The sequence below is a fragment of the Gallus gallus genome, chromosome 2 (assembly GCF_016699485.2).
Source record: "Gallus gallus isolate bGalGal1 chromosome 2, bGalGal1.mat.broiler.GRCg7b, whole genome shotgun sequence".
Taxonomy (NCBI): domain Eukaryota; kingdom Metazoa; phylum Chordata; class Aves; order Galliformes; family Phasianidae; genus Gallus; species Gallus gallus.
The window spans coordinates 18482693-18509528 of NC_052533.1; the positions used below are offsets into that span (position 1 = coordinate 18482693).

The 26836-nt window shown below is 35.6% G+C and overlaps 1 protein-coding gene across 3 annotated transcripts in view; it reads right to left on the reverse strand.

Moving 5' to 3' along the window:
* PLXDC2 (plexin domain containing 2) overlaps positions 1–26836 on the reverse strand; it is a 234730-nt gene that overhangs the window by 50972 nt on the left and 156922 nt on the right. For all 3 annotated transcript variants that reach the window (XM_418613.8, XM_046938254.1, XM_040691787.2), the window contains 3 exons: positions 11754–11876; positions 8732–8850; positions 483–582 (listed from right to left, as the gene is read on the reverse strand). In XM_418613.8, the coding sequence (XP_418613.3) occupies positions 483–582; positions 8732–8850; positions 11754–11876 (342 nt within the window). The remainder of the gene's footprint in view (positions 1–482; positions 583–8731; positions 8851–11753; positions 11877–26836) is intronic.

The following is a 26836-nucleotide window of genomic DNA, read 5'->3' on the forward strand; positions in this document are numbered from 1 at the left end:
TGCATTTCTGTTGTCAAAATTGAGCCCAAGATGGCATTTAACCACCAAGTCTCTTCTTTCGTCTCGCTAAAATGTATACATGAATTTGAAGTTCAGAATTATCAAGAACTTCCAGCCTGAATACTGTTTTTATTGTTCGTTTTGATTCAGATGATTTTTCTGAACAGGCTGTTTCTTCCTTTCTATGAATAAGGAGACATAATTCAGACAGAGTATCTTATGGAATCCCAAATTGTGTGAGTTAACAGTTTAAGTTTACATTATTTGGCTGGTTGTTTAGTTTTATTTACTTACTTTATCTGCATAAAAGAAACAATGACAGAGAAAGGCACATTGGGAATTATCATGCAAATAAAATTACACTTGAATTAACAAGCTGAAATTAGGAAAGTAATTTGTTGTGTTGCTAATCATCCTTAATGAAATCAGCTTATATTTGTTTCTCAGCCTCCAAATCATTAGTATGACTACATACTACATACTGGGAATTTGCTGGATCCTGTGCACAACCACAAATGCATCTGATAGTCCAACTTTCACTGGGTGGTTGGTTGAGCTTATCTGTGTCACAGCGACAGGAATCTGGAAAACAAAAAAGGAGGATATGCATGAATGACTGAACTAAAAAAAAATTGAGCCTAAAACTAACAGTATTTTCAGAATGAACACTTAGCCATCGTAACTTTATATAAGTATGTAATATAATATACCATATTGTGTATGTAATATAATACATACCATAATACCACAATAATACCATATTATGAGTAAGGACATACTAAAGATTGAAAGTACAGTTTTCAATTTTATTTTGTCCCACTTCACTTAGAATTTTATGTAACAATATTCTCATCAAAACTTATGTTTGTTTTGATAACATAAACATTTTTTTGTTAACATGTTTATTGTTAACAATGACACAGAAACGAGCAGGAATTTTCAGTAATTTATTTCCCCCAGTTGAAGACAAATAGGAACGAGGTGCTAGTATCAGACATGGAGGAGGCATTACTTCTTGTCTGCTATTAAATACTTGAATAGAAAGTTCAGTTTGGGATGAGCAAATAAAGATTTATGGCTCAGGTAACTTTCACTGAAAACTGTTTTACAATCTATTTGAAAACATTTTTAGTCTGATGATGTTAGTATTCAATACTTTGGAGTAGCAGGGAAATTGTTCTAGAAAATTTGGAAAATGCCAGATATTAACTTGCAAATATCTACAAAAAGGAATAAAAGGACTTAGAGAGCTATCTACTAGTCCAGCTTTTTGGAACAGAGATATTTCACAGTTTTATGAAAGTAGGTGTTATCAAATTTGATTTAATTTTTTTGGGGAAGACTGCAGCGTTGGCTGATCACTGCATATTTGAATCGTATAGTAGAATTCTGTAAGGTTTTTACTGAGTGACAAGTAAAATGTGTATAATATTAACATAGTTAATCAGACTAACCACAAACTGATCCATCACCGAAGGATCAGCTTAGACTGGTAATGTGCCTTTATAGTATAGTACACCTCTCTGGGCATCAGACCTAGTATCCAAGATTTTCTTAAAGTCTGGAAAGGAAACATACGTTTACTGCCTAACAGTTCCTCGGATGATACCCACAGAGTAAAATAGTGAAATGTTTGGGTCAAACAGCAAATTAGACCTTGTGAAAATTAGAAAGTTACAGCTTATATAACAAAGCGTGAAGTAGAGGTCTGGGGACCATTTTCTGGAAAGCAACAGTTCTGAAAGGACTCTTGGGATGGTAGTGGATGAGCAATTCCAGTTTTCAGAGGAGTAATCAGAGCAAGAAACCTAATTGATGTGATATCTGATTACATAAACAGTGAAATATAGTTTAAGAGTGAGGTTGCTGCTTTATATTTATGCACATTGAAGTGAACTATTGAAACTATTCAAGTTTAACACAGAATTTAGGAGGGTCTATCTCTTACAAAGATTCTGAAAACTAAAGGAAGATCAAAAGAGTCATAAAAGTCATTTGAAATCTTCTGTAGTTCTCAGCTGCCACTGACAGTGTTAAAGAGATTGATTTGTCTTCTCCAAAGAAAATGGAACACTGACTTGATTACCATGAATAAGTACTGCCATGGGGAGAAATAACTCTAGGACTAAAGAGTTTTTTCATTCAGCACAGAAAGACACAACCAGAAGCTGAATGCTGCACATAGATACTTTTAAAGTAGAGTAAAATTTCTATGATTGATTGTTGTTAACCACTGGGATAAACTACCACAGGAAATTGTCACTCCCTACCCACTGCTGCTTTCAAATCACAGCTGGATATCTTATTTTTCAAAGCTAGCCTATAGTTAACCAGGAATTACTAGACTGAAGACAGAAGAAACTGGATGAGATGTAACAGACTGAGATGCAAGGTGCTAACTCAGCTAATCTAATAGTATGCTCTGGTTTATCTGTGTGAAACTAGCAAAATTATACTGATGGCCAGTACTTTTCACTTATCAGTTAAAATCTAAAGTAAAAAGCCGTTTAACAATCCAGTGAATGAGGATTCAGTACTGTCTTTTTGCAAACTAATGATATGTTTTCTAGTATTTGAGTTGAGCTGTAGCTTGTTTTTCCTTTTCCTTGTTCCCAAAATATCCTTTAGCTTCAATTTCACTAGTATCAGGATAGGAAAAGTTGAATTTGAGAATATTAACATATGAGTTCTAGTAAATTAAATACTGTCATAAATTTCAAATTATTTTACTGTCTCTACAATCTGTGAATTTGTACTGCTCTGACTGCATTTAACTGGAGCCTCTTGTGTAGCTGCTCTACAAGAAACAGTTTGGTAATACTGCTATTTTTACATTATTTTAAACCTGGTTTGTATCAGCTATTAGATAAGCTTGTATTAGCTCAGCTCTGATGCAGATATTGGAGAAAATGACATATGAAGGTTGAAAAGACATAATTTCAAAGTCCTCCAAATAAAAGACTTACTGAGTTCATAACAAGTCTATACATTTTCTTTAGCATGAACGCAAACAAGGGAAAATTATTCACAATCTCAGAATACTTTAGAGAAATACTCATATTAACAATGAGGAAACTGTCTTGAAAGATTTTGAGAAGGAGGATACTCTTGTTGAAAACACTGAAAATCAAGTCAGAAAAAGCAGTGGTGTGAAGGATGCAATAACTATTTCTCTTTCAAGTTAGGAAGGAAATGAAGCAAATGAAGGAGGGAATCAGAGTTCTAGAGATACAAAATAAAGCTGGAACTGGTGTTCAGGCAGGTGTGTGATCTGAAAAGTGAGCTGGAAAAATAGCAGCAACTTTAAAAAGCAGTTGAAATTTTGAATATGTGTTTTAGAAGCAGAAAAAAATACATAAGATAAGGAAGTCTCACAAGTTAAATGAGTGTAGCCAGCTCTTCAAACTGAGATATAATCTATGTCAAGTAAATAGTCATATGGAACAAAAATGTAAAGTAGAAGGTAATTCATAACCTAAGAAAAACTCTTGAAAAACCATAGTGTAATTAAATCTGCATTTTCAAATACGCATTTTTATTCTTATAGTATGAGGAAATAAGTGATTTTACAGAACCAAATATTTAAGTGATGACTGCACTGACTTACAGGTGAAATCTTTTTGATGAGATGGAAGGATAAAGTGGGCATTTACCGTATTATGTCTTTTTAGAGAATACACCCTTTTGACAGGAGGCTTATGGTAAATGACATGTATTTTTATTGAAAACTACATCCATACACAGTTAGCAAGCTACTGTTCTGAATCTCTCATTTGAATGACTAGACATGTCATGACAGGTTGACAAGTTGAACAGTTGAGCAAGGTGTTCTATGGCATTGTATTTGGATGACGGATTTTAACTAGAATCATTCCAAAATATATGTTGGCTCTACCATCAACAATATGAACTCCTGTACTGTGTAAATCACAGGTATATGAGTGAGCTTCCCAGATGCATGTTAGCGTTGGGGACACTGACATCTCTATTACTGATTAAATAATTCAACAATAGGGAGAATACTTAGAATTTATGCTGAATTCAATTCTTCCTTAGGAACAGTGATCTAGACAGTATTTTCCATCTGAGAACTCCCAAATTTTGTTCTTTTCATCTTTCTCTGAGGACTAGTCAGAATCTTACACTTCAAAAAAAGAATAAAATAACAGCCTCTGACTTTATTCTGAAGGAGATAGTAAGCAGGGTGCAATTACTGCCCCACAACAAACCCAAATCAAAGATAAGAGCCAGAGTATGCTGCAAAATAATAATTAGGAATACAATAGTACTTATATAGGATTTCCATTGCCAGTTTCCTCAACAAATATTAGTTAAAGACCAAATTGCATGAAACTTATTTTGGGGTTTTAAGTCGAATAAGTTGAACGCCTTATAAAACCAAAGATCCTACTTTCATATTAATATTTTTAATAATAATAACAGAGTCAAAAAAAGTGCAAAAAATGTATAGTGCAGACAGAATATTTGTTCAAATTGTTCACTTTTTAAATTTTCTATAAACAACCAGGAGGATTGGAGTGCTTGGAACCTCTGAAAATTGAATATGTTCTATCACACATAGCAGGAAAATCATTTTTATACCAGTGCCAGTAACTAATCACACACATTCACTTCTGCCTACTTGTACAGTAGAAAGGAACTCTAAGTCTCTTAGAATTATTTTCTTACTTCACATTTTGGGCAACCTGAACAGGCATTTCAACTTTTATAAAGGTTTCTAAGGATAAACACGGAGTCATTAATATTTAAATGAACAAAGAAAGCCTTCAAGAGAGTTAAATTCAGAAAAATATCCTAAACCATTAACGAAGCTGTTGGTACCTTTGCGTAATTTGTCTTGCATTAATCACAGAGGAAAACAAAACTAAGTGTTACACTAAGGAACATTATGCGCTAGCAGGAAAAGATTATAATGAATAGCCTCATTGTTCAAGAATAAAAAAGAGCTCCTGAAAACTGAACTACTGAGAAATTTAGAATATAAGGAAGTACTTACTACTAAATTATGCAAAAGTATTCATCTGCAGAAAATATTATTTCTTTCTTTTTCTTTCCTATTGGATAGATTGTTCAGTATCTTTAGTATTTCACATATAACAGAGGTGTACCACCTCCTGTCAGCTGACATATTAAACACTTGTCAGAGCACTGACTAATGGTGTAAGCAAAGTGTTAGTTAAAATGAAGATATGTGCATGTTAAACAAACTAAATTGGGAAATAAATAAATATTTGACTTGCTTTTGGACCTTGCTGTATTTTCTTTCCAAAAAGGAACAGAAAGAACTGTATGAATTACCCAGTACATAAAAACTGCTTGGATATTCCCACTGTAATTCAGCGCTGATATTCATTCTAATATTATGTTGATATTAATTCAGACCTTATGCCAATATTATCTGACATTCTGTTATTAATGCTAAACTGAATCCAATATTAATGTACAGGAGGAATACCAGATAAACAGATTAGCAAACACAATAGTTATGATTTTTAGTAGGGCTAGATTCACCTTTGCAGAGCATTTAAGAATTAGACAAAATACCAAACTAAATCTCGTGCATTTCAACTAGTTTTCTCATTTTGAAAACTTGACTGCATAGCTACTTCACTTACCCATTCACTTTTCTGAAAGATATTCAGATGTCTCCAGATTTCACATTTTTTTGTGGCTCAGCTGCTTTTCAACATTTTTATTTCTTTTAGAATCTATTATGGATTTCCAATAACAACCATGCATTACAGACTGCTTCCTGCTAGGCAAACTACAGAACACAGAAGATTGGATAGATCTCCCTGACTCTCAGCAGACTCTAGTCAAGACCTTGCTTTGGTTATCAGCACCAGTTTTCTGAGGTAGCAAATGTGATGTGGAAGCAGGAAGAAAATGAAGAGGGAGTCTCAAATGGTTTGAATAAATCATAAATAAAAGGTAAAATCTAGTTTCTATTTGTATTTTCATTAAATATATAATCAAAATTATTTTAAAAGTGGGTTCTTCAGGATAAACTCCCATTGTCACTCACAGAATTCCTGAGGGATGCTTTATAATATTACTGGCAATCTGTGTGATACATGTCTTACATTGATGTTTCAGCTTGAAAGCTTCCTATGACAATGCAGTGAAGACCTCACAGGTTTGCCATAGATCACTGTCATTTCTGATGAAATGTGATGCTAACATGAAGTGGCACCAAAAAGATGGTAGAAATCTTCTCTTCCCACTTTTACTCATGCTAGTGAGCACTCACATCATTAATTTTACTGGAGTTAATGGGGCTCATGACAATACAACTCACCAGCAAGAGAAATTTTTCCAGAATGGGAGATTTCAGAAAGCACTGGATTCAGCAATGAAACCAAATCAATTCCTATCCAGATGTTTAAGCCCTGGACTTAAGTTTTAATTTACAAGTGTCTCAATTTTTCTCTTTGGACAACTTGTGTTTGATCAGTAATTGGAAATATTATTTCATTTTCCTGAATGAGGTAGTTTTAATGAAGAAAGGCACATGGTGAATGTAGTGTTATAAAGATCTTATCCTCCAAAGTAACTACGCAAGTCCCAGTGAAATATATAATTCTAATAATCTGAGATTTCACAAAAACTTTATCAAATTATTTGCAGACAACAAGTATGTAACTACTGTCTTAGAAAAGCCTCGACTGTGTCCTTGACTGTGTGCAATAGCTCTAAAGAAACTTCATTGAGGACAAGAATAATTTGTGACAGGCTGTACTATGCAGGGAATTTGAGAGGTTCCATTGCTGAGCAGTGGAAAAAAGCCTTGATTACCACATTTGTAAATTCTTATTCTTTGTCTCAGGATTACTGAAACAGATAATGATAACAACCTACTCCTGGAAAGCAGACAAGTTCTGGAGGAAGCTCTCAGTAGAAACACTGAGAAGAAGAAACCTATCCAGTGCTACCATAGAAATTACTAGGTTTATCCATACACCATATAGCATAGTTGCATGCAAGTTATGTGAAATTAATGTAATGACTCATTTCCTCCTGTCCTCATAAATGAATAAAATATTCTATGCCTGGCATTCAGCACCACTGCATACATTTGTGCAAAATGAACACAAGATACTATCAATTTAGAGCAGCAGCTTCTATTACCCATATTAGATTCATTTTGCAGAGCGCTAGACATTGACAGAAAGGACTGAGGATCTGATAGTCAGGAATAGCAGTTTTCTGATAACAACACCATTTTGATGTCAGAATTCATGAATAGTTTGTAGCAAATTTATCTTAAAATTACAAATTGAAGTAGTGTAGCTCTCCACTTCTCTGGGACTTGAAGGCAGGACATTTTCTGTAGTCTTCAGAAGATTTTTTTTCCTTTAAAAAGGTTTCAACAACAGGAGATAAAGATGTTTTGGTGCACAGTCATTTGATGAAGCTCAGGCTCCTCTGGTGGTAACCAGAGCAAAGCTTTTCTGAAGCTGGAGTCAAAATTTTAATAAAGTGTATTGATGAATACTATGGCTCATAATGTTCAGAAACAAATTGAGAGTCAGAGACATCAGCACATCTTTTATAAGATAAGGAAAACCAGGTGTGTGGGTATATCAGAAGTTTCCTTCATCTACAAAAATAATTCCGTTAGAATATTCTGCAGCAATCCTGTTTGCAAGGTGCAAAGACATTTATCACAAGATATTAATGCTGCTAGTAAAATAACCCAGACCCCAACTAGCTTTCTAATGAAGGGGAGGGTAGCTTTGTTCCATTCAGGTACATGGCTTTTGCACAAACATGACAACTGAGCCGGATAGCACACAGTCTGCAGCAAAGAGAGAAGACAAACCAGATTTCCCCAAATCTGTAAAATAAGTCATATCACTGGTAACATTTTTTTTAAATATGGAGGATAAAAATACATGTACATATTCAGGAAAACTCACACTTTCTTACACTCTCCATAGCAAACTGTGATTGCAATATTAAAATAATCGCAAAATGAAAGAAAGCATTCCTTGTCCTTGCAGATTTAAGCTTATCCACCTTTTGATGCTCATTTGCAGGAAACTGCCTCGCAAGTATAGCCTTGGCACTAGTCTAGTATTAAGAAAGAAAGATTCATCACAAGTATTCAAATACACAACTGAAATTCTGAAAGACTTGGAAAATGCACAAGGTCCCAATCAAGAGAGCAACATACTGAACCTATGAAGATAAACCAAATGGCTTCAATCTAAACAGTGTTATCACCAAAGAAATGGAAAGACTCACAGAGTAGAAGACACAAAATAGTTACTTATTATTTGAAATATACAGACCTTCAAGTTGCCAAGAAATTGAAGATGTAAAATAAACGTAGCCTTTCAATACTAACCATTGATGCTAGAGTATTTAAGTTAGTTGAACTGAGAATACTGCCCTACATTTCAAAGCTGCAAAAAAATCTACAAAACAATCAAGACTTTGCTAACAACCAACACTTGCAACCATACAAAAAGGGCCAGCTGAAATCTAGGTGTAGCACATTTGAGCCATGTTGATGTTTTTCAAGTCCATCACAAACATCACTTTTACAATAAAATGTAATTTTCTGCATAATAGGTGACTTAGAAGCAGTATGTGGAAATGGTCTTATACAGTTGAACTTAAAAACATCCACCAAAAACTGAGGGAAATTCCTGACAAGTATAAAGAGATTTTTCTACTCAAATGAAAGTTTTCCGACCCAACTTACTTCTTTGTAGCCGAAAATGATACGCCCATCATTGAGAAGGGTGGCCTGAAAAGTGAAACTGCCCAGGTTGTAATTATCCTGCAGGTGAACATGGTCCCACTGGACAACTAGTGCTGTGCCTGTGAACCCCAGAGGGGGGGTAGAGAGGCAAAGGGAAGAAAAAATGTGAGAAAAATATTAACTGATTGTAGGAAAAGTACTTAACTGCAGTTACTTGAAACAAAACAAAACAAAAAAAACCCAGTGATTTTTCTATTTAGCAACTTTCAGCCCAGCATCTGAAGAGTCGAAGATACTACAAACACATGTTGCAGATGAAATCTTCTGAAGGGTAGACATCGCAGTGCCACAAATACTACCTCAGCTACTCACACAAAAGTCTGTTAAATCAGGAGTGGCCAAATATCTCGTCTGGAGATGCACAAGGAGCCAAGAATCTCTGAAACAAAATCCAACATTCACATGTGTGCTGCCATGGCTTTTCTTCCACTATCTATATATAATATGCATATTATATATGTATATATATATATATATATATATTTATACACACACCATGTAGACCTCTAGAAGCAAAGTGCTAATAGCACTACCTGTTTTGTGAAACTTATTATTTGAAGAATTCACATTCTTCCATTAACTATGCATTAATATAAATAGCATTAGTTTTTTTTTTTTTTTTTTTTTTTTTTTTGCATAGTGCAAGCCCTTGCCGAGGCTCTGCAAGTTGAAATATATTAGGAGCTGGCAATAAATAAATGTAGCTTGAATTAAAACCACTAATAATTCATAGCTGGAGTAAATATTAAGTCTGGTGTGCAGAGATGTAGTTGTAAGAGACTTGTTAATATTCACAGGAGTTCTCTGGCTGAATATCCACTTATTGCAATAAAAATGTACCCCAAATGACTTGCATATCCTATGAGCATGTTGCATAGATGTTGAGGGTTACAGATACTTTCAGGCAGCTTGGTCTGAAAGACACTTATCACCAAAGGCACGTTTACTGAAAATGTCTTTTTTTTCTCTCCAGGACTATATGCAGTACCTAACATACTATTTTTTTTGGCACTAATGGGAGTTATGAGCTTTGATTCACAACACTTTAATATTATTTCTTGCAGAGTGGTCAGGATAGCTCAGTATGCTTCTAGCTCAATGCATTTTTGATATACCCTTGAAATATCTTTTGTTATAGATCTTCAGTGCTGTAACTTTTATTAATATATCTGGTCAGAGGATGTCACGGAACTATGAGCATGCAAATTTTTGGTGCATACTGCAGTAAGTACATTGCATCATTGGCCCATGTGTCTTTCATAAATATAGCACATGCTCATTAATTTGAGCATTTGACTAAGCATTTTTCCTTTTGCAATCAAATTTATCAACTGTTTATTATTAATGCTTATTGGAGTATACTAAATTTCATTTTGAAGGAATGTAGAGAGACTTTTAAAATTATTGGAGCAAAAATATAAACTTTTATAGCCAGTCCGTAAGTGCATCTCAGAATACCAAACTAAAGCAGAGGTCAGCTTCCTCCAAAACACTGTCTCCTCATTCGCAAGGACATTGTGTAAGTTCATGTGAAGGTAGGCAATTAGCTCCACGATGGAGACTTGGACAGGTCACCACACTCTGTGCTTGTGCCATACAGATGCAGTTCTAAACTAGCACATTTGCCCAGAGGGATAAGACAGTGATGAATAAGTAATAAGGAGCTGAAGAGACAACTCACGCTTTTTAAAAAATCTGGGGTAAGATGGCAAATTCTTTGTCCCAAAGTACCTGTGGTCCAAAAGATCATCATACCTTATTCATGAAGAGGGATGTAAAATTTCAAAAATATATTTAACACTGTGATAGAAGCTAATAAATCTGGTATGGAATACAATGATAATCAGGAGTATCTTTCCTGGAATATTCTAATTCTTTCAGGAAAGATGACAAATTTCAGGCCTTGGTCCCAGATGTAAAAAATGAAAACAGGTTGTTGTTTTTTTTTTTTCTTAGAAAGTTCAAGGAGTAGGATGTTCTCATGCAACACTGTTGAATTCTTAACAAGTAAGGATGAGAATGTAAGAAAAATTTATGACTGTGTGAAAAAGTGATAGGATACATTTTGATCCCCGACCTGAATAATAAAAATGCACACTCCTGTTTGAAACCAGGACGTATTACTGGACATGGTCATAATCTTTGTTTTAATTCACTGTGCATAACCATCCGAAGGATGGTACAGACTTATCAAGGAACATTTAAAAGAAACAGATTTTTTTATATTATCCCTAGGTTTTAAATTAAGAATACAGAATAAGTGACATTGTATTCAACCACTAAAGTCCTGAGATAAGGCAGCAGATGTCATTTAATCACATAGCTTATGTTTTCAAAATATTGATTATAACTGAGTTCATGAAAAAATGCCCACACATTTAAGGCGTTTGAAATATTTTACAGAGTTTTGACTTTGCAAATGTTTCAGTTTGCCTTTTAATCTTTCAATCTTTTCTACAGGGGACTGCTGAGAACTCATGGTATAGACGAGCGTATTGGATTCCAATCCTGGAACTCCACGGACACTCAGTCTTTGACAGGTTTATTAACCTTACACCTGCCACACTTCTGTATAGACTTGGTCCTGCACTCCATGAATACTATTTATTTCCATTTTAGCCAAGGGGCTGGACAGTATTTTCTGTATAATTTTTCAAGGAACAGGAACTTGTACTTTTATAGAAGACAGATTCTTCTTTTTAAAATTGGTAAAACACATTGCTAGTTCATGTACTTTGATAAACAACAGCAATCTACCCAATTAGGAAAAAGCATTAACGACTCTAACTATTTTCTAAATAAAGAAGTTTTTTGGATGTCTAGCCACAATGTTTGAATAGTCTGTGAATTAAAAAAAAAAGAGATACTGAAAAAATCTTCAGTTTTTCCTTCAAAAATATTTAGGAAAATGCGAAGAATCAAGGGACACAGACACATTTATTTATGAAGGACTACTACATACCATTATCAAAGTATCTGACTGTTGAATTTCTTGATACACTGGGATCAAAATTTGCCATTAAGGGTGCAATATATTGTGTAGCTGTTAGCATTCGATGCACAACTTCTCCAGTATATATGAAACCTACAATAAAGAAAAAATATTGTGACCATTTCAGTAACTTCTGAAAGGATTTAATAGAATAGCAGGTTTAACCAGGCATTGCCAGAGCAGTAAAGGGTCTTCTGAGAGAAATTAATCCCATCACCAATTTTGTAGTGAATTAAATAAGATCTAAAACTGCAGGAAGATGTCTGACTGTCAGAAGAACAAGATCCAAGAAAAACAATTGAAGCACTCGTTCAAGAAGACATTTTCCATACAGAAAAAAACCCTCAAAAACAGAGCAAATCAAGGAAGACAAATTCCAGTTATGGACAAAAGGCAAATATGTGACATTATCAAAAAGTCATTTACCACTATGCATGTTCTATAGTTTTTTCCACACCTTCCAGCAACCTGCCTTTTTGCTATTTATTTATCTACATATTTATTTTTGCCAATTATTACCTCTTCAGAAGTTGGGTTAATCTTTTCTCATATTTGTAGAGAAACAGAGTAAGAGACCATTTCAAACAACCAGAAGCAACAATCTTTAAAAAAATTCAAATGAGGAGTGGAACAGGTAGGTTTTTTTTCATGATTGTAAGCTAAGGTGTAATTCTGGAACACTCTCTGCAGCGTCAGATCTCACCAGTTTGTCCTGTTCATCCCCAAATCCACAACAGTCTTCAGACTAATTGTACATCCAGGGCTGCTTACATCAGCAGTTCTCAACTAAAAACTGTTCCTAATTTGGAATTAAAGTTTTTCCTCTGAGGAAAAACAGCCATCCGTGTACTTAAATGGCATTTTTAAACAATTTATGGTCTACAAATAAACCTGCATTGTTAAGGCTCATGAACTCCAAGTAAACAGAGGGAATACTTTAAATGCCAAATGCAGAGCCTGACTTAAGAACTTTCATTCGACTGTAGTGTCTATTCTTAAATTCTATTTATTAAGTTCTTTTTGAAAAATTCTGTGTTACCAAGGTGGTGAGCTAGGTAACTAAACACCTTTACATCATTTAAAGCATACCTATGTATTCAAAGAACACAGCATTTTAACGTCCAAGCTACTAAATCCTAGAATTAAACCACACTGAAGATTCTTTGAATTAAATACCTAAATAACTTTTTTTCTCTTTTGCTAATTGACAGAGAGAAACAACAATTAAAAAACGGAAAAACATTCACACACATTTGCAAGTCATCCATAGACTTCATTAGTCATCATTTTAGGGTAGCCAGCAGTCCTGCCAAAGCACAGTCCATGAAATGCATTTCATTTTTTTCCTATTTATTGCTGCATACTTCTAAAATATCACCGCCTTGAGAACCACTCCCTCATGTTTATTTAGACATTTGGAATAAATACAATTTCATAAAATATTTGTGCTTTATATTATCTCCTTGGTCACATGTGCATGTATTTTAACTCAGTCTTGGGTAGGTCTATAACCTTGAAATCACTCCTTAATAATATTTGAAGATAACAGAATCTGAAGACATATTCGTGTGTTGCTCCTAGCCTTAATACTTCAGTACTTATTCATCCCTTGCACAATGCTCCCATCTTTACATACAGTTTCCCTTTCAGGTTTTCATTCCTATTTACAGTACAAATGTCACCTTTATAACTCATAATGAGGCAGAACACAATAGGAAAACAAAAGACTTGCTTGTGTTAGAACACATAACTAAGTCAATCAGTGCAGGGAATTAGTAATCAAAGAGCGTATTTCCAAGTGTTTGCCGGATGCAGCTTTACTTCAGACAAAAATGAAAAGCATGAGGTGGATGATAGCTGGGAAGCAGGCAGGCCTTGCATGAAGATCATTCTAATGAGAACTCCAGTCATGCATTGGAACAACTTGAAAAGGAACACAAAGTCATTTCAAATCATCCCAGACATTCAAAGGCTGTAGCCACTGTTGAGCATGGACATTTTATCATTGCCACTACAATTTAAAGAAAGCAGCAAACGTAAAACTAACTTATTCCTGAATGGAATTCTGTAGAAAATTGGCTTATACTATCTGTGACCTAATTTTCTGACAGTGGCAAATACTCATGGGTGATTCATTTAGTCAGGAAGAATTTTTCAGACTTAAAATTTCCTGAATCACTTAATCTCTCCTTTGTGGAAGGAGCTGGTAGTACTTTCGTCCAAATCTCTCAAGTACTATATCTAATATGCTTCTAAACATTGGAATGATATCAAACAGGAAAGAGTGCTTAGAATACTGTAAGTTTTGCATGTATATATAAATCTAACAAAAACTAAGGATGAACTAATGCCAGTTGAAAATCAATGAGGATGTAACCCTACTCCTCATAATGAACAAAAGAACAGTCACAAAAACATATGGGAAATAGATATGTAATAAATATATATTGCTACTAAACTATCAAAACATTTTCTCTTGATGCAGGACCTCAGTTGATTTCAAATTGTATTTAAGATCTCCCCACTTTGAAATACGCTCTTTATCTGATGTAATTTATAATTTTCAGCAGTAGCTTTCTTGGCTCAGGAAATTTTCCTGGAAAATTTTTGAGATATAAACCGGTGTACGCTGTTCTAAAAGAGCACAACTATTTCACTAGCAGCTTTTGGATTGACAGACCATCTCTAACATTTCACTTATATTTAAACATGACAAAATGGAGCTCTCCCATCACTTCTGTTGGTTATACTAGCCTGTCATTTCAGTGGCTTAAGTAGAATAGCCCAGGATGCACATCATAATCTGAGGGCACAACTGATGAAACAAATAATCTGAAAATAAGTTTATAACAATATGGCTATAAGCTTTCTGTGGTTTCTTTTTTCCTACTCCTTGTTGCACACAAAGTCAGTATCAATTACGACATTTTTTTATAATGTTTCCCTGGTGTGCAGAATAACAGAATACACACTCAAAGCAGCACAGACAATGAGGCTTTTGAAATTGCTATTGTGTATCTATAAAGATATGACAGAACGGGATATGCAGGCAAAATACAAATGAAATATCTATATTGATAATCATCTTCTCACTTCTAAGGCATTGCATGAACAAGTTAGGTAACACAGAGCCTGTTTTTATGTATCTGATGCTTCAATAAACTGGTTTGGCACTTTAGCATCTAGCTGAATTAGAGCAAAAGCCAGCTTAGTTATAACATTATGTGTGATTTTTAAAAATTTACCTAAAATAACTGGTCATATCTTAAAAGCAGAGATACAGAATATACAGAATTATACAACTCTGTGCTTGTGATGTGTACACTCCATGTAAGAAGCTCAGTACTTCTTGAAAGCTATTACAACACTCTACCTACTACCAGGTGGGTTGAACTTTGCTGGATGCCCAGCCATTCCCTCAAAAAGGGAAAAGATGTTCTGGCAAAAAGAAGATTTTCAGGGGAAAAAGAATGACTGTATCTGTTAAAAAATATAACAAAAATAATGTTGTTAAATAACAGTAATAAAATAAGTCGATGTGGAATTACTCCTTGAAATAGTCATCACATTGCTCTCATAAAAAAAAAAGCTATAAAACTGCTTGTTCTACAAAACAATCTCTGCTGGAAATAAGAATATGAGACAACACCTTTTTTCTTCCTGAAATACCACAGCATTTAGCAAGAATAGGAATACTCTAAACAACTTTGTGTATCCGCCAGTAAGCAGTATGACATAGACACTAAATATAGAACTGTATTTCCCTTTTTTTCATAGAGCTTGACCAAATGTCAGATAAGTTTGGCCCAAACTTCATTAAAAGAAAAAAAATCTACTTATCAATTATTTTTGTCATGAAAGTGTGTGTTGTCTCACATACGTTTTGTACAGAATCATTCATATTTCCCATTACAGACATTACCACATTAGCTGTCGTCCTGAACCATGTCAGAAAATCTCCAGCAAAGCTGATTTTGGCATAAAATGGGCCGTTGACTCACAGGGAAGCAGAAGACAGATGATAATTTTTTTTTTTCAAAAGTAGCTTAATTCCAGGTTAGAGAACCGACAAGATGATTCTTGGAACTTAAGAATAAGTGAAAAACTATGCAGTAAAAAGAATAATAAAAGTGTGAGACAAAAACCTGGAGCTCAAAACAAATTACACTTTTTTCTTTCCTACAAAAAGAAAACCTGCCTCTTACAAAATATTAAATATAATAATAAAAACAATTACAAGAAAGAAATGACTGTTTTGAAAAATAACTTACTTTCTTATGAGGCAACTAATGCTAAGTGAAACCATAAGTTAAAAGGCTTATTAATAGTATAAACTCTGGTTACTTAGCTGGAAAAGGAACAGTCTGCTCACAGTTAATGAACAATGAAAGGTTTTGCATGAGAGAGAAACTATCACTGGGTGAAGGCAGTGCTTCCATTCAAGCATACAGCTCAGCGTGGGTTTACTCAAGTGCCCTCATAGCATATAAACTAGAAGGCAAATAACAGCAGCATCCAAAACGGAACCAGAAATGGTTTCCCTAAGAGGGTAGGCTCCAACCCAGATCACCCAAGGGAAAGCCTAGATTTTAGTTTGTATATTGAGATATGAAACAGGCTTAGCAGAGATGTAATAACATATACACATAGTGAAATGTTTTGCTGAATAAAGGAACTATTTCTTTCATTTCTCCTAGTTCATTTTCCTATTTAAACAGAATGAGTGCATACAACTTCTACTTCTCATTTTTCTCCAAATCCCTCTGAAAGCTGTTTCTGCAGCCAAGAGAGAAAACTGCAGCAGAACTGGCAGGAGCTTCCTGATTCTCTGGCCACTTCTGCTTTGGTCTCAGCGTAATCAAAGGTTTCTGAGGCAATCTGTCCTGAGTTATTTCCTATGACCCCTGAACTACCTCATGGACAGTGGTGCTTCAACTCCCTCTTTACCATCTTAGACCCAGGGCACTGATCATTTTTGATGGAAATCAGAATCAGCACAAGTACAGTGCCATAAAGACAAATGTTTTCACACTTCTCACAGCTTTCATACCTGGCCTAGTAATTATATATTGTTTAAAGACTGACATTAAACTAACTCATCTGAGGATCTACTTCCTCATCCATGATGGAGAAGATACTAGGACAGAAGAGATAAAAGACTTACCTTGGGCCTATTTAAACAAGCAAACAACAAAACACTGTAATCAGCTTTGGAGCCAAAGAAGTGCTTATTGCCTAGCTTTCAGCCAAGCAGAGCTGGACATCATTTATCAAGACAAAGAAAAGCTCCTTACAGCTTAAAAGGGAAAACTGATTCACTTGCCATCTAGATGTGTTCAGCTGTCAGAGAAAGAAAAAGAGTGGGAAAGTAGATCAAAAATTCTTCCTCTGAGTTCTCCAATTCACTGACTATGATCATCAGTAATGCAAAATTGCATACATTCTTCTTGGTAAATTACTATTTGCCAGAGTAGGGGGAAAAAAAAACAGACCAGAAGAACTGAGAAGTACTGCATAGGAGTTTATTTAAACATCATGTAAGACTGAGGTTCTAGTAGTAATTTACAAATTTAAAACAAGTTTTAGCACATTCTGAGGTAAATATTATTGTATGTCATTTACCCAGTAAGATCTCAACATATCTGCTTGACATCTTCTTTCAATTCCATTTGAGTAACTTCTGGATATTCACATTTATAAACTTAAAGCAGTAAAAAACTAGGGAAAGCAAAACATAGATTGCTGCCTTTTTTTTAGCCAGGATTTAGTTTTAGATACAGAAGTAAGAGCTAGTGAAACATACCTGCACCCTCTGCATAGGTTACAGGAAGTACATGAGGATAGGGCCTCTGCACACCTGATGCTGTGCATGCCTGGCCTCATGTGCACCCTTGCTCAAATCACTATAATACTTTGGACAAGACCTATAACTGAGACCAGCTCACAGACATCCATCTAAGATTTCTTTTCTTTCACAATCTAAATCTGTATGTGCAAAGAGAAAACTCCATATCAAAACCAAACTCATAAAATCTTTGACTATATGGACTACTATTCCTCAACCCACTTTCACTTTAGTAAGATGCTGGAGAACAGAGTAATCATCCGGCAAAGATATGATCTCATATGCTCAAACAACCAAGATTTCCCCTGAATACCAGGAAATTTTAGGAGTGTTGTTACTTAGGCAACAGAAACCACTGGCTGAGATTGATATAAGGTATACGACACCAGCATAACTTAAGAAGGTATGCATTTATGTTTTCAAAGCTTCAGTGATGTTCAATTCAATTCTTTAATTCAATGCCACTTTAAAGCAAATGATTCTCTTCAGTTATTCACCAGCATTTATATTCATCTTTTAAAAGATTTTTTGTAAACAAACTTTATTAAAATTTAGCATCTAATAAATATTTATTCATTAACTATTAAAGAAAACTAATTTCAAACTTTCAGCACACAAAACAACCAATTTACAAATACTTCCCCTCTGTTCAAATAAGAGATGTAATGTTATTTTGTGCCACACAAACAAGACTATAAAAACCAAACTCTTCCACACACATTAACACTTCTTCCTGCTCATCTTTTATTAAAAATAAATGTAACTGTTTCAAGTAACAGGGAAACACTCAGCCCTGTTGCAGCTACTCTTCTCTAGAGAGATAAAACATTTCTACTTTAGATGCATCTTCTCATTAAGTCAGAAGGCATTTGTTTAGACCGGCACTGTACAAAGATACTACTGAACTAGTTGGTTTAATCCCATTCTTTTACTTAATTTGACTTAGTGTGATTATAACCAACATCATAGAATTTAACTGAAAATAACCAGATCAAGTCCCTGAACAGGAAGAAGGTATTTGAGCTTTATTAACTAGCACAATTCTTGCCTTGTCTATAGCTGCTGAGAATAGCTGCAAAATTTGACATGCATTTTAGTTACAGGATGATTCTGTTGTCCTATTGGATGTTTCTGACTGATCACTTTTTTTTTGTCTTACCTTCTTTTATCTTCTATGCAGTAACAGTAAACATTTGATGTATCTATTCTTGTTGCTGGAATAACACCACCAAAGAACTCTGAAGACACTTTTATGTTCAGGGGAAAAAATGGCAGGATGTAGCATGGGGGAAATAAAATGGATCAGAAATCGTGTTGCTCACATATTTATCAGGTGAGCCTGACAAACATTGCATCAGTGTTTAAAGTGCAGCCTCCGAAAGACTGCACTGCATGTAAAATGTGTTTTCACTGTGTTTTTCCAGACATTTCTCCATCGGCTGTCTTGTGATTAAGCAAATTCAAGAATATGCTATAATTTTACACCTCTAAAATATACCAGAATACTGAATTCTAGAAACAGATAATGTCATGTATTTTCACAAGCAGTTCTATATAACTACATTAATATTTCTTCGATACTTCACTGAAGTAAGCTTTAAGTAATGCCATTTATTCCCAAATGGCTAATTTATTGTTATGTGTGTGGAAGAATTTTATCAGCATGGTAATTGCACTAAGATTACAGTATAATTAAAGGATAACAGCAACTACATATCCTTCAGACAATCCATGAAAGTTAAATACCTTAATGGACTTACAATATCAGTGTATAAATGAACCAGTCTCATGCTATTTTATATTTTTTTATACCCTTCTGGTTAAAATGAATTAGAGACAGATTAAACGGATTTTTTGGCTTTGCCTTTCCTTGACTACACCAAATGCACTAACCCTCTTCTTTCAGCCTGAAAAGTGGGCTATCTGAAAGCTAAACCCAAGAAGGTATAAATATAAAATACTGTTTCTTAATTGTGTAACCTTACGAGGATTTCTTGTGTGTATTTACTTGAGAGAAAAAAGAGAAGCCAGACAGAATCCTCATATTCTTGGCTGTACTTTTACACTATCTGGTCTAGATATTTAAAGATTAGTTTCTCACTGTTATTTTTCCTTCTTCTTTGTTAATACTGAATGCATTATCCGGAAAAATTGAGAATGTGTAACATATATCACTTAGTAAATAGCAATACGTTTCTTAGTTTGCCGTAGTTTCCCAGTATATGATCTGGTGGAATATAACCCATTCTAATGACTATCCCACATTCAGTTGAGCAAAGGGACTTGGGAGTTTATGTTTTATGAAACTCTCCCAGTAAAGGTTTCTTTTCTGATATGCCACATGACATCCATTGTCAGGAAGCTGTTAGATATCTCTAGGAAGAACAGGGAAGCAATATGAACACTTATAAGTAAGAACACCGTTATGGACTACAAGCAACCCCCAATGATATATCTGCTCATATGTTTTTAATTACTCCAAACTGTGAATTCTTTCAAGTTAAGGAGAAACAAACCTGAAGATAACTTAGAGTCCAATGCCTTATATCAGTTCCTTCCTGATCAAAAGCATACTTCCCCAGGGAAAATTCCTGGACAGAGGCAGGAGATACTGCTACGCGATAGCTCCCAAGTGCCTCTCTGCTCTAGCCAAACAGACACAAGCGCTATTCATAGACAGGCTGGAACCAGAGAAAAGAGGATGGCGGGAGGATTATCTTGCTTAGGCCAAATATCTTAGCAGCTGTGTCACTGCAGTAACCTCGGTATTGCTAAATCTTGGTATGAGACTTGAATAGAGCTGTTGGGAAATCTAATTTTGCACTCTATTTCTGGTATACATCTCCACTGGTTGGATAAGATATTTTCATGCTTGTACAGATGTCATAAATAAAAAGTCTGTATGGAACTAGGGAAAGTGGCATTTTAAGGCTTTAAAACATTAAATAAATTATAAAAGTAAAAAGCTTCACCTTTGAATAAAACTTTTGTAGTATCAAACTTGAAAATACTCAATTTTTTTTTGCTGTTCTCTCTTCTCCTGTACTACCACTCCTAATATCCTGCCTATCTGTGTGCTCTCCAGCTCCTTGTTTGTCCATCATGTTTGTTCACGCTTGGCACAAAGTTTAGCGGTGTGAGGAAGTATGGGCTTTCTCAGGCAGGACTAATTAGCAGTGAAGATACATCTCAGAACAAGAAGACATAGGAAGACATTTATCTGCGCCTTGGTCTTCAGGAAAGCAAGCCCATGTGTGCCTGGTTCACACCTGCTTTCATGATTCACAGGCATATCATCATGGTCTCTGGTTGCACTTCGTATCCCCTCTCTGAGAGGACCCCTTAAACAGAGGCATTGTAAGGAAGTAGCAGACAGATCTGCCCCTTTCCATGACTTAACTCCGGTAATTAAAACTGGATGCACTACTCCTCGTATCTCCCTGAGCAATCTCTCCCTCTTTGTGAACTTCCATCAACATAACTGTCTGCCCCCCCGAGTCTTCTTTCCCCCAGGCTGAACAGACCCTTTTGAAACCAATTCTTAATTTACCAGTTTTACCAATTCTTTATTTACTGTTCTACTATGTGGAAGATGCATATCATGCAGCATACACTTCACTGACGATAAACGTTGGTCACTTAATCATATGGTAAGGCACAAGCAGGATATCTGTGGTAAATACCATGTAATTATAGGGTACGTAAACAGTGATCCCTGTCTCCTAAACCGAAGTGCAGGTTACAACATAATTATGTTTAAACTTACCAAAAGCGATCATCACATGTGGTTAGACAGTATTTGCCAAGGAAAAGACATTTGGTTTCTGCCCAAAGAACATATGCAAATTCTTTTCAATATTATGGAAAGTAACTGTAGCCCCAGGACTTCTCACACATCCAAAAGATATAAGCTGTGGCAGGGCAGCTGGAGGATTACTCTTAATGTACAAAGTCTTAGACAGACAAACATCAGCTGTAACGACAATAAGGCAGTTCCTTATTAAGTGGTGGAAATGTTAAGTGGTTGAAAACGTCTGTATGCTGCATAAGATAGAATAGGAAGCTTTTCTCATAAGATATCAGCTACAGAAAAGTGGTAATATTTTTTTCCATGAGCATTTTAGCCAATTCCCTTTGGATGAATAATGAAGGAGAGAGTAATGGATTAAACCAACAAGATACAAGAAGAAAATCTTACCTCCCAGGAAACATCAGCAGGCAAAATAAAGTCTTGTGCACATTCTATTTTTTTTTAATGCGATTAAGTTCCTTAAGGTTTGAATTCAGGAAGCATGCACAGGCAGATGTAGGAACAAAACTGCTTTCAGCTACCGCCTGCATGCACAGTTGTCTTCATTGTTGGAGGTCATGAATGGCAGCAGAGGAAAAATGGAGAACCTATGATTTTTTTTTACCTCATTCAGCTTGCACAAAAAAATTGCAGACTATTTATTTCCCTTGAAAGTACATAAAAATATGATTTGGCATCCTCCTGGCTGCTACCATAACTGCTACAGCTGCTTCAGGGAACTCATCACTTTTACTCCCATCCAAAAGCATCTGTTTTCACAAACTACTATTGGAATGGCTATGGTGAAATAAATTATCTTTCCCACCAAATCAACAGAGAGATTATCAGAAAATAAGCCAGAACTTTTGTCACCTGCAGATAATGCAAGAGGACTGTGGACTAGGTTTAAATCCCAGGAAGCCAAGCAAGGAAGCAAACAGGAATATCACCATAAAGTGGTTCAAATCAACACAGCTAACAATGACACATGGGAAAAAAACAACAACTTAGAGCTGCAATTCCCTGGAACTACCTCTAGCTTTCAGACTGATGTTAGCAAGGCATAATAGCAGCAAAGAAAAACCCCAACAACAATAACAATAACAACACAAAACAAAACCAAAACAAACAACAACAACAACAAAAAACAACCCCGAAAGGATAAGGTCTATACTACAACAAATTAGCAGTTTCTTGAGAAAACTGTCTCTTGACATTGTACTATCTCTGAAAAGAGATTTTTCCCACACAACCCACACTGCTGGGTGTTTTCACTGTGGGATTCTTCAGAAGGAAGTTTAAAACATTTATTTCTTGGAATTTTAAAGGTTGAAGAACTTCATTTGTAATAATGTCATTTATTTGTCCTGTGCAGAACAATATCAAAGTGTGCTATATCTTTGTCAAGAAATTAAGGAAAAATTTCAAATGTCCAGCCTGAGTATACATTTTGGGGCACTTAATAATAAAGAAACTTCTCATATCTGAACATTAGAGCTATTTATTCCTTGCAAATGCACTCACACAATTGGTTGCCCATCCTCTTTGGGTTTCAGGACTCAGTTGAAAAGGTATTACAGGGCACTGTGTTCTCCAGCATTCACTGGACTACCTCATTTTAAAAAGCCACAAACTGCATTCCTTCAAAACCACTGCAGAACGTTCAGCAATTCTCTCTTGTTTTCAATCTGACAAGACACTACAGTAATATCAGTAAGATGGAAAACTAATAGCTGAGCGTGTTATATAAATGTAGATAGAAACACTTAGAAATGTTCTTATTTTGTATTTGAATGTAATGGAATTGAATCTAGAAAAGAAGGGTGGTTTGGACATACGTAACCAAGAGGAAAAAAATATTGTCTGGGCCTATGGCTGCAACATCAGGTAGAGATGTATTGCTTAAGTGGTTTGTAGAGTTGGTGTTTGTTGGCATCACTATAAAAACACCCATACAAATGCCACTTCTGTTTGCACTCTGTGCACAGCAGTTGCAGGTTTATTTAGTTTAAATATTATATATAAATATATATAATATAAACAACAGTTCAGTTGTTTATTCATTGGAACTGTAATTGCTTTCAAAACATGCACACTTTACAGTGGCTTCCAAGAGAAGGCAGTTTGGCTCTTATGGGATTAATGATACATGCACTGAAGGCAATAATAAGATAGGAAAAAGTACGCATAACTACATAGAACATCTGAGCTATCTATGCAGACAAGTGAGATGAGGAGCACACCAAAGCTATGAGTAGGTTTATAAATCAACATTATGGACACAGAAGCACAGAAGTTTTCTGCTTCTTGACAGAAAACTGGATCTGTGAGCATGGTGAGAGGTCTGGATATCACCAGGAGATATGATAAAGAAAAAATTCTTTGGATAATTTCTTTTTCAGATCTCTGGGTAGTAGTATTATATGCTGGCGAAAAAAAAAAACAAAAACCAACAAAACAAAGACCAACCAACCAACCAACCAACCAAAAAAAACCCACAAAAAACAAAAAAACAAAAAACCATGGAAGAAGTCCTAGTATATTAGGAAAATTTCAGAGCAAAAGTTTGAGAATAGTTTGAAGGAGATTCAGAGGATGATGGGGGGAAAGGACTCACTAGGGAGAAAAGAGGGTTAAAGTCATAGCTAGAACCTCTTCCACACCTTGCTGTTCTGCAAGATTCTGAGGACTCAATGAACCATGACAGAAGACTTTTTTCCTGCAATGTCAGCCAAATTGAGCCTTGGCCCTACTGAGCTCCACTGCGTCATAATGTACTGAGAAGTTTGTGACTCTACATCTGTCATGCCATAAGGGCTTCATCAGAATTGTAATGTATAGTCTAGCAGACCTCATTCCCCAGAGAAGACCACAGCCTGGGAACCCACTATACTGGATGTAGACATTTTACATCTTCCCTGGATGCTCTCTCTGACTTACAAGGGCAATACTGCACTGTTTATTGCTTTTAAAATTCACCAGGTACATAAAAATACATAAAACCATCCTTTTACTATCTTCACATGTCATTATGCAGAATTCTGACAATATGCAGAAATGGAACATCTTAAAAAAACAGAACCAAGAATTTCTACCAATGTAACTGATGTGACTTACATTGATTCTATGAAAATAATGTATGCTGACAACTAAGATCAGAAAAGCTCTAAAGAGGATACCATGGTGTGAGTGCAACTGTGTACAGAGTTGTATTGTGCTGCTTCTCTTCCTTCCACAGCTGCCCAAAGGAAAGGCTGAAACAGGACCAACCTGGCAGGGCACTAACCCAAGCAGAAGAGCACCAGGGCTGGCTGCTTTCTCTGAAACTCTTTCCTGAAATTCTGATTACTCTCAGAAATGAAAGCTTTGTCCTTCCTATCCTCCTGAAGAAACTTTCTTCAAAACCCGCCACAGAGCGGATCTGCCTCTATGCACCAGTACTGATGGTTGGCACCAGATCCTTTGCTTACACCAGAATAGAAACCCACTATGTGTCTATAATCTTGAAAGAGTAACGGTAATGACATCATGCTACAGCCTTTGTTGCCTCCAAAACCAGAATCACGCTTCTCCATTAAAAGCTTCCCCCACTGAAGTTTAATGAATAGGCCAATATCAGTACCAATATCAGCTAGTAAAACTCTTGTTGGGAGAAGCCCAAAGGAAACTGCCGCACAACATTGCTTTTTACCTACAGAGGACAAAATGTTACTACTACCACAAAATGCACATCAGACAAAACCAGAAAATAACCTGATACATCCACTTGAGAAGCATCTATCCCAATAGTGTCTGAAGCACAGAGAACACACAACAAAATACTCACACTCTGATATATCCTAAGACAGTATGGTTGAGCTCTCAAGTTAGCAAAGTGAAACACAATGCATAGAAGTTCTCCCACTGTGTTAGCAAGAAAATTCATCATGAAATCTATTTTAATCATTGACAAGTTTTCTTCCTGGATATCCCAGGAACAATTTTGCCAGTCTCTGACAAAAAGCTGGAATCCCATTTACACTTTGCACTGGAAAATGTTATATTAGACTACAAACTAGCCCATAATTACAGAATTATGGAATTGCAGGGGCTGGAATGGAATTACAATAGGAAAGGGAATTATGATGGGTGACATGATTTACCAAAGTACTCCCTGATTTTTCTTCATTTTAGTTCTGACTATGAAAGGAATTTAAGATACCATAATGGAAGACTTAGCCCTGTGCAGAGTAGCACTCACGATTCAGTTGCATATACCTTAAATTTTCACTGCTACTGATCCATTTGTGCTCAAATTAAAATTTACGTTTTCTGTCAGTTCTCACAACATCACAATCCAAATTCTTTCGTTTTGCCATTCTTCTTGTCTGAGCAGGTCTTTCCTAAGACACTCACACTAACCTTTTAAGTATTTAGTCTATAATGAAGTCTTCTCTTCATTCTAAAGGCTGCATTTATGCAACATTTGGGCCTTTCCTGATGAAGTAGTCTTCTGATGTCCAAGTTAACATTGTAATCTTTTCTACAACTGGAAATCTGTAAGAAATTTCTGAGCTTCACCTAATTTTAACTAAGTTTCTGAGAGATTTTTTCAAAAATAGTAGAACAAGGGATTCTGTGCCTAACAGTCACTCCTTCGATTTTAATTTATTATCAGTGTTATATGGCCTGTGTACTTGATAAATTTTTTGGCAGTGTCACAACATCAGATTTTGCATCTTTTCCTCCTCAAAAATACTTAATGCTTATTTCTCCTCTTGCATAAAATATTATTGAATGTTGCTAGAACAAGAGAAGTCTACTAGCTCTTGTAAGCTGCTTTTAGCTGCTACCCCAAATACATGTCAAATTGCTGTGCATTTCCCTGTCCTGCTAGGTCTCCTGTTGGCAAGATCCTCACATATTTTGACACTGCATTTCAGCAAAGGACTGCTCATTTTATTTATTGGCATGTTTACAGGTTTTGGTATCAGAGATATGAGCACCTTATTGAACTGAGATAAATCATCTACCTTCAGTAGGTGCAACCCACTCTTACCCCATTCCTCAGAGTGAAGGTCTGCTGGTAATATATCCCTTTAGCTCATCAGGTATGGCTTACTCTTAATGGGAGTGAATTCCTATACCAGGAGCAAAGTGAAATTGTGCTGTACTGCTACAATGCTCTGCTATGAAGATTTACTTCAGGCAGTGACTGTGACTTCTGAAACAGCAGATAAATGGGAAGAAAAATTGCATGCTGGTTGATAAGGTATTTATTATCAAGCTGCATGAGAAACCCTCCTGCCAGGTTATCATTTGACTTCCCAGGCAAGGGAGTTGATGGGACATTAAGAATTCATAATGTTATGTTCAGGCACTACCTAATGTTTACCCTGTTATAAAAAGGCTTATCAAAAGCTCTCTTGGGTCTATATA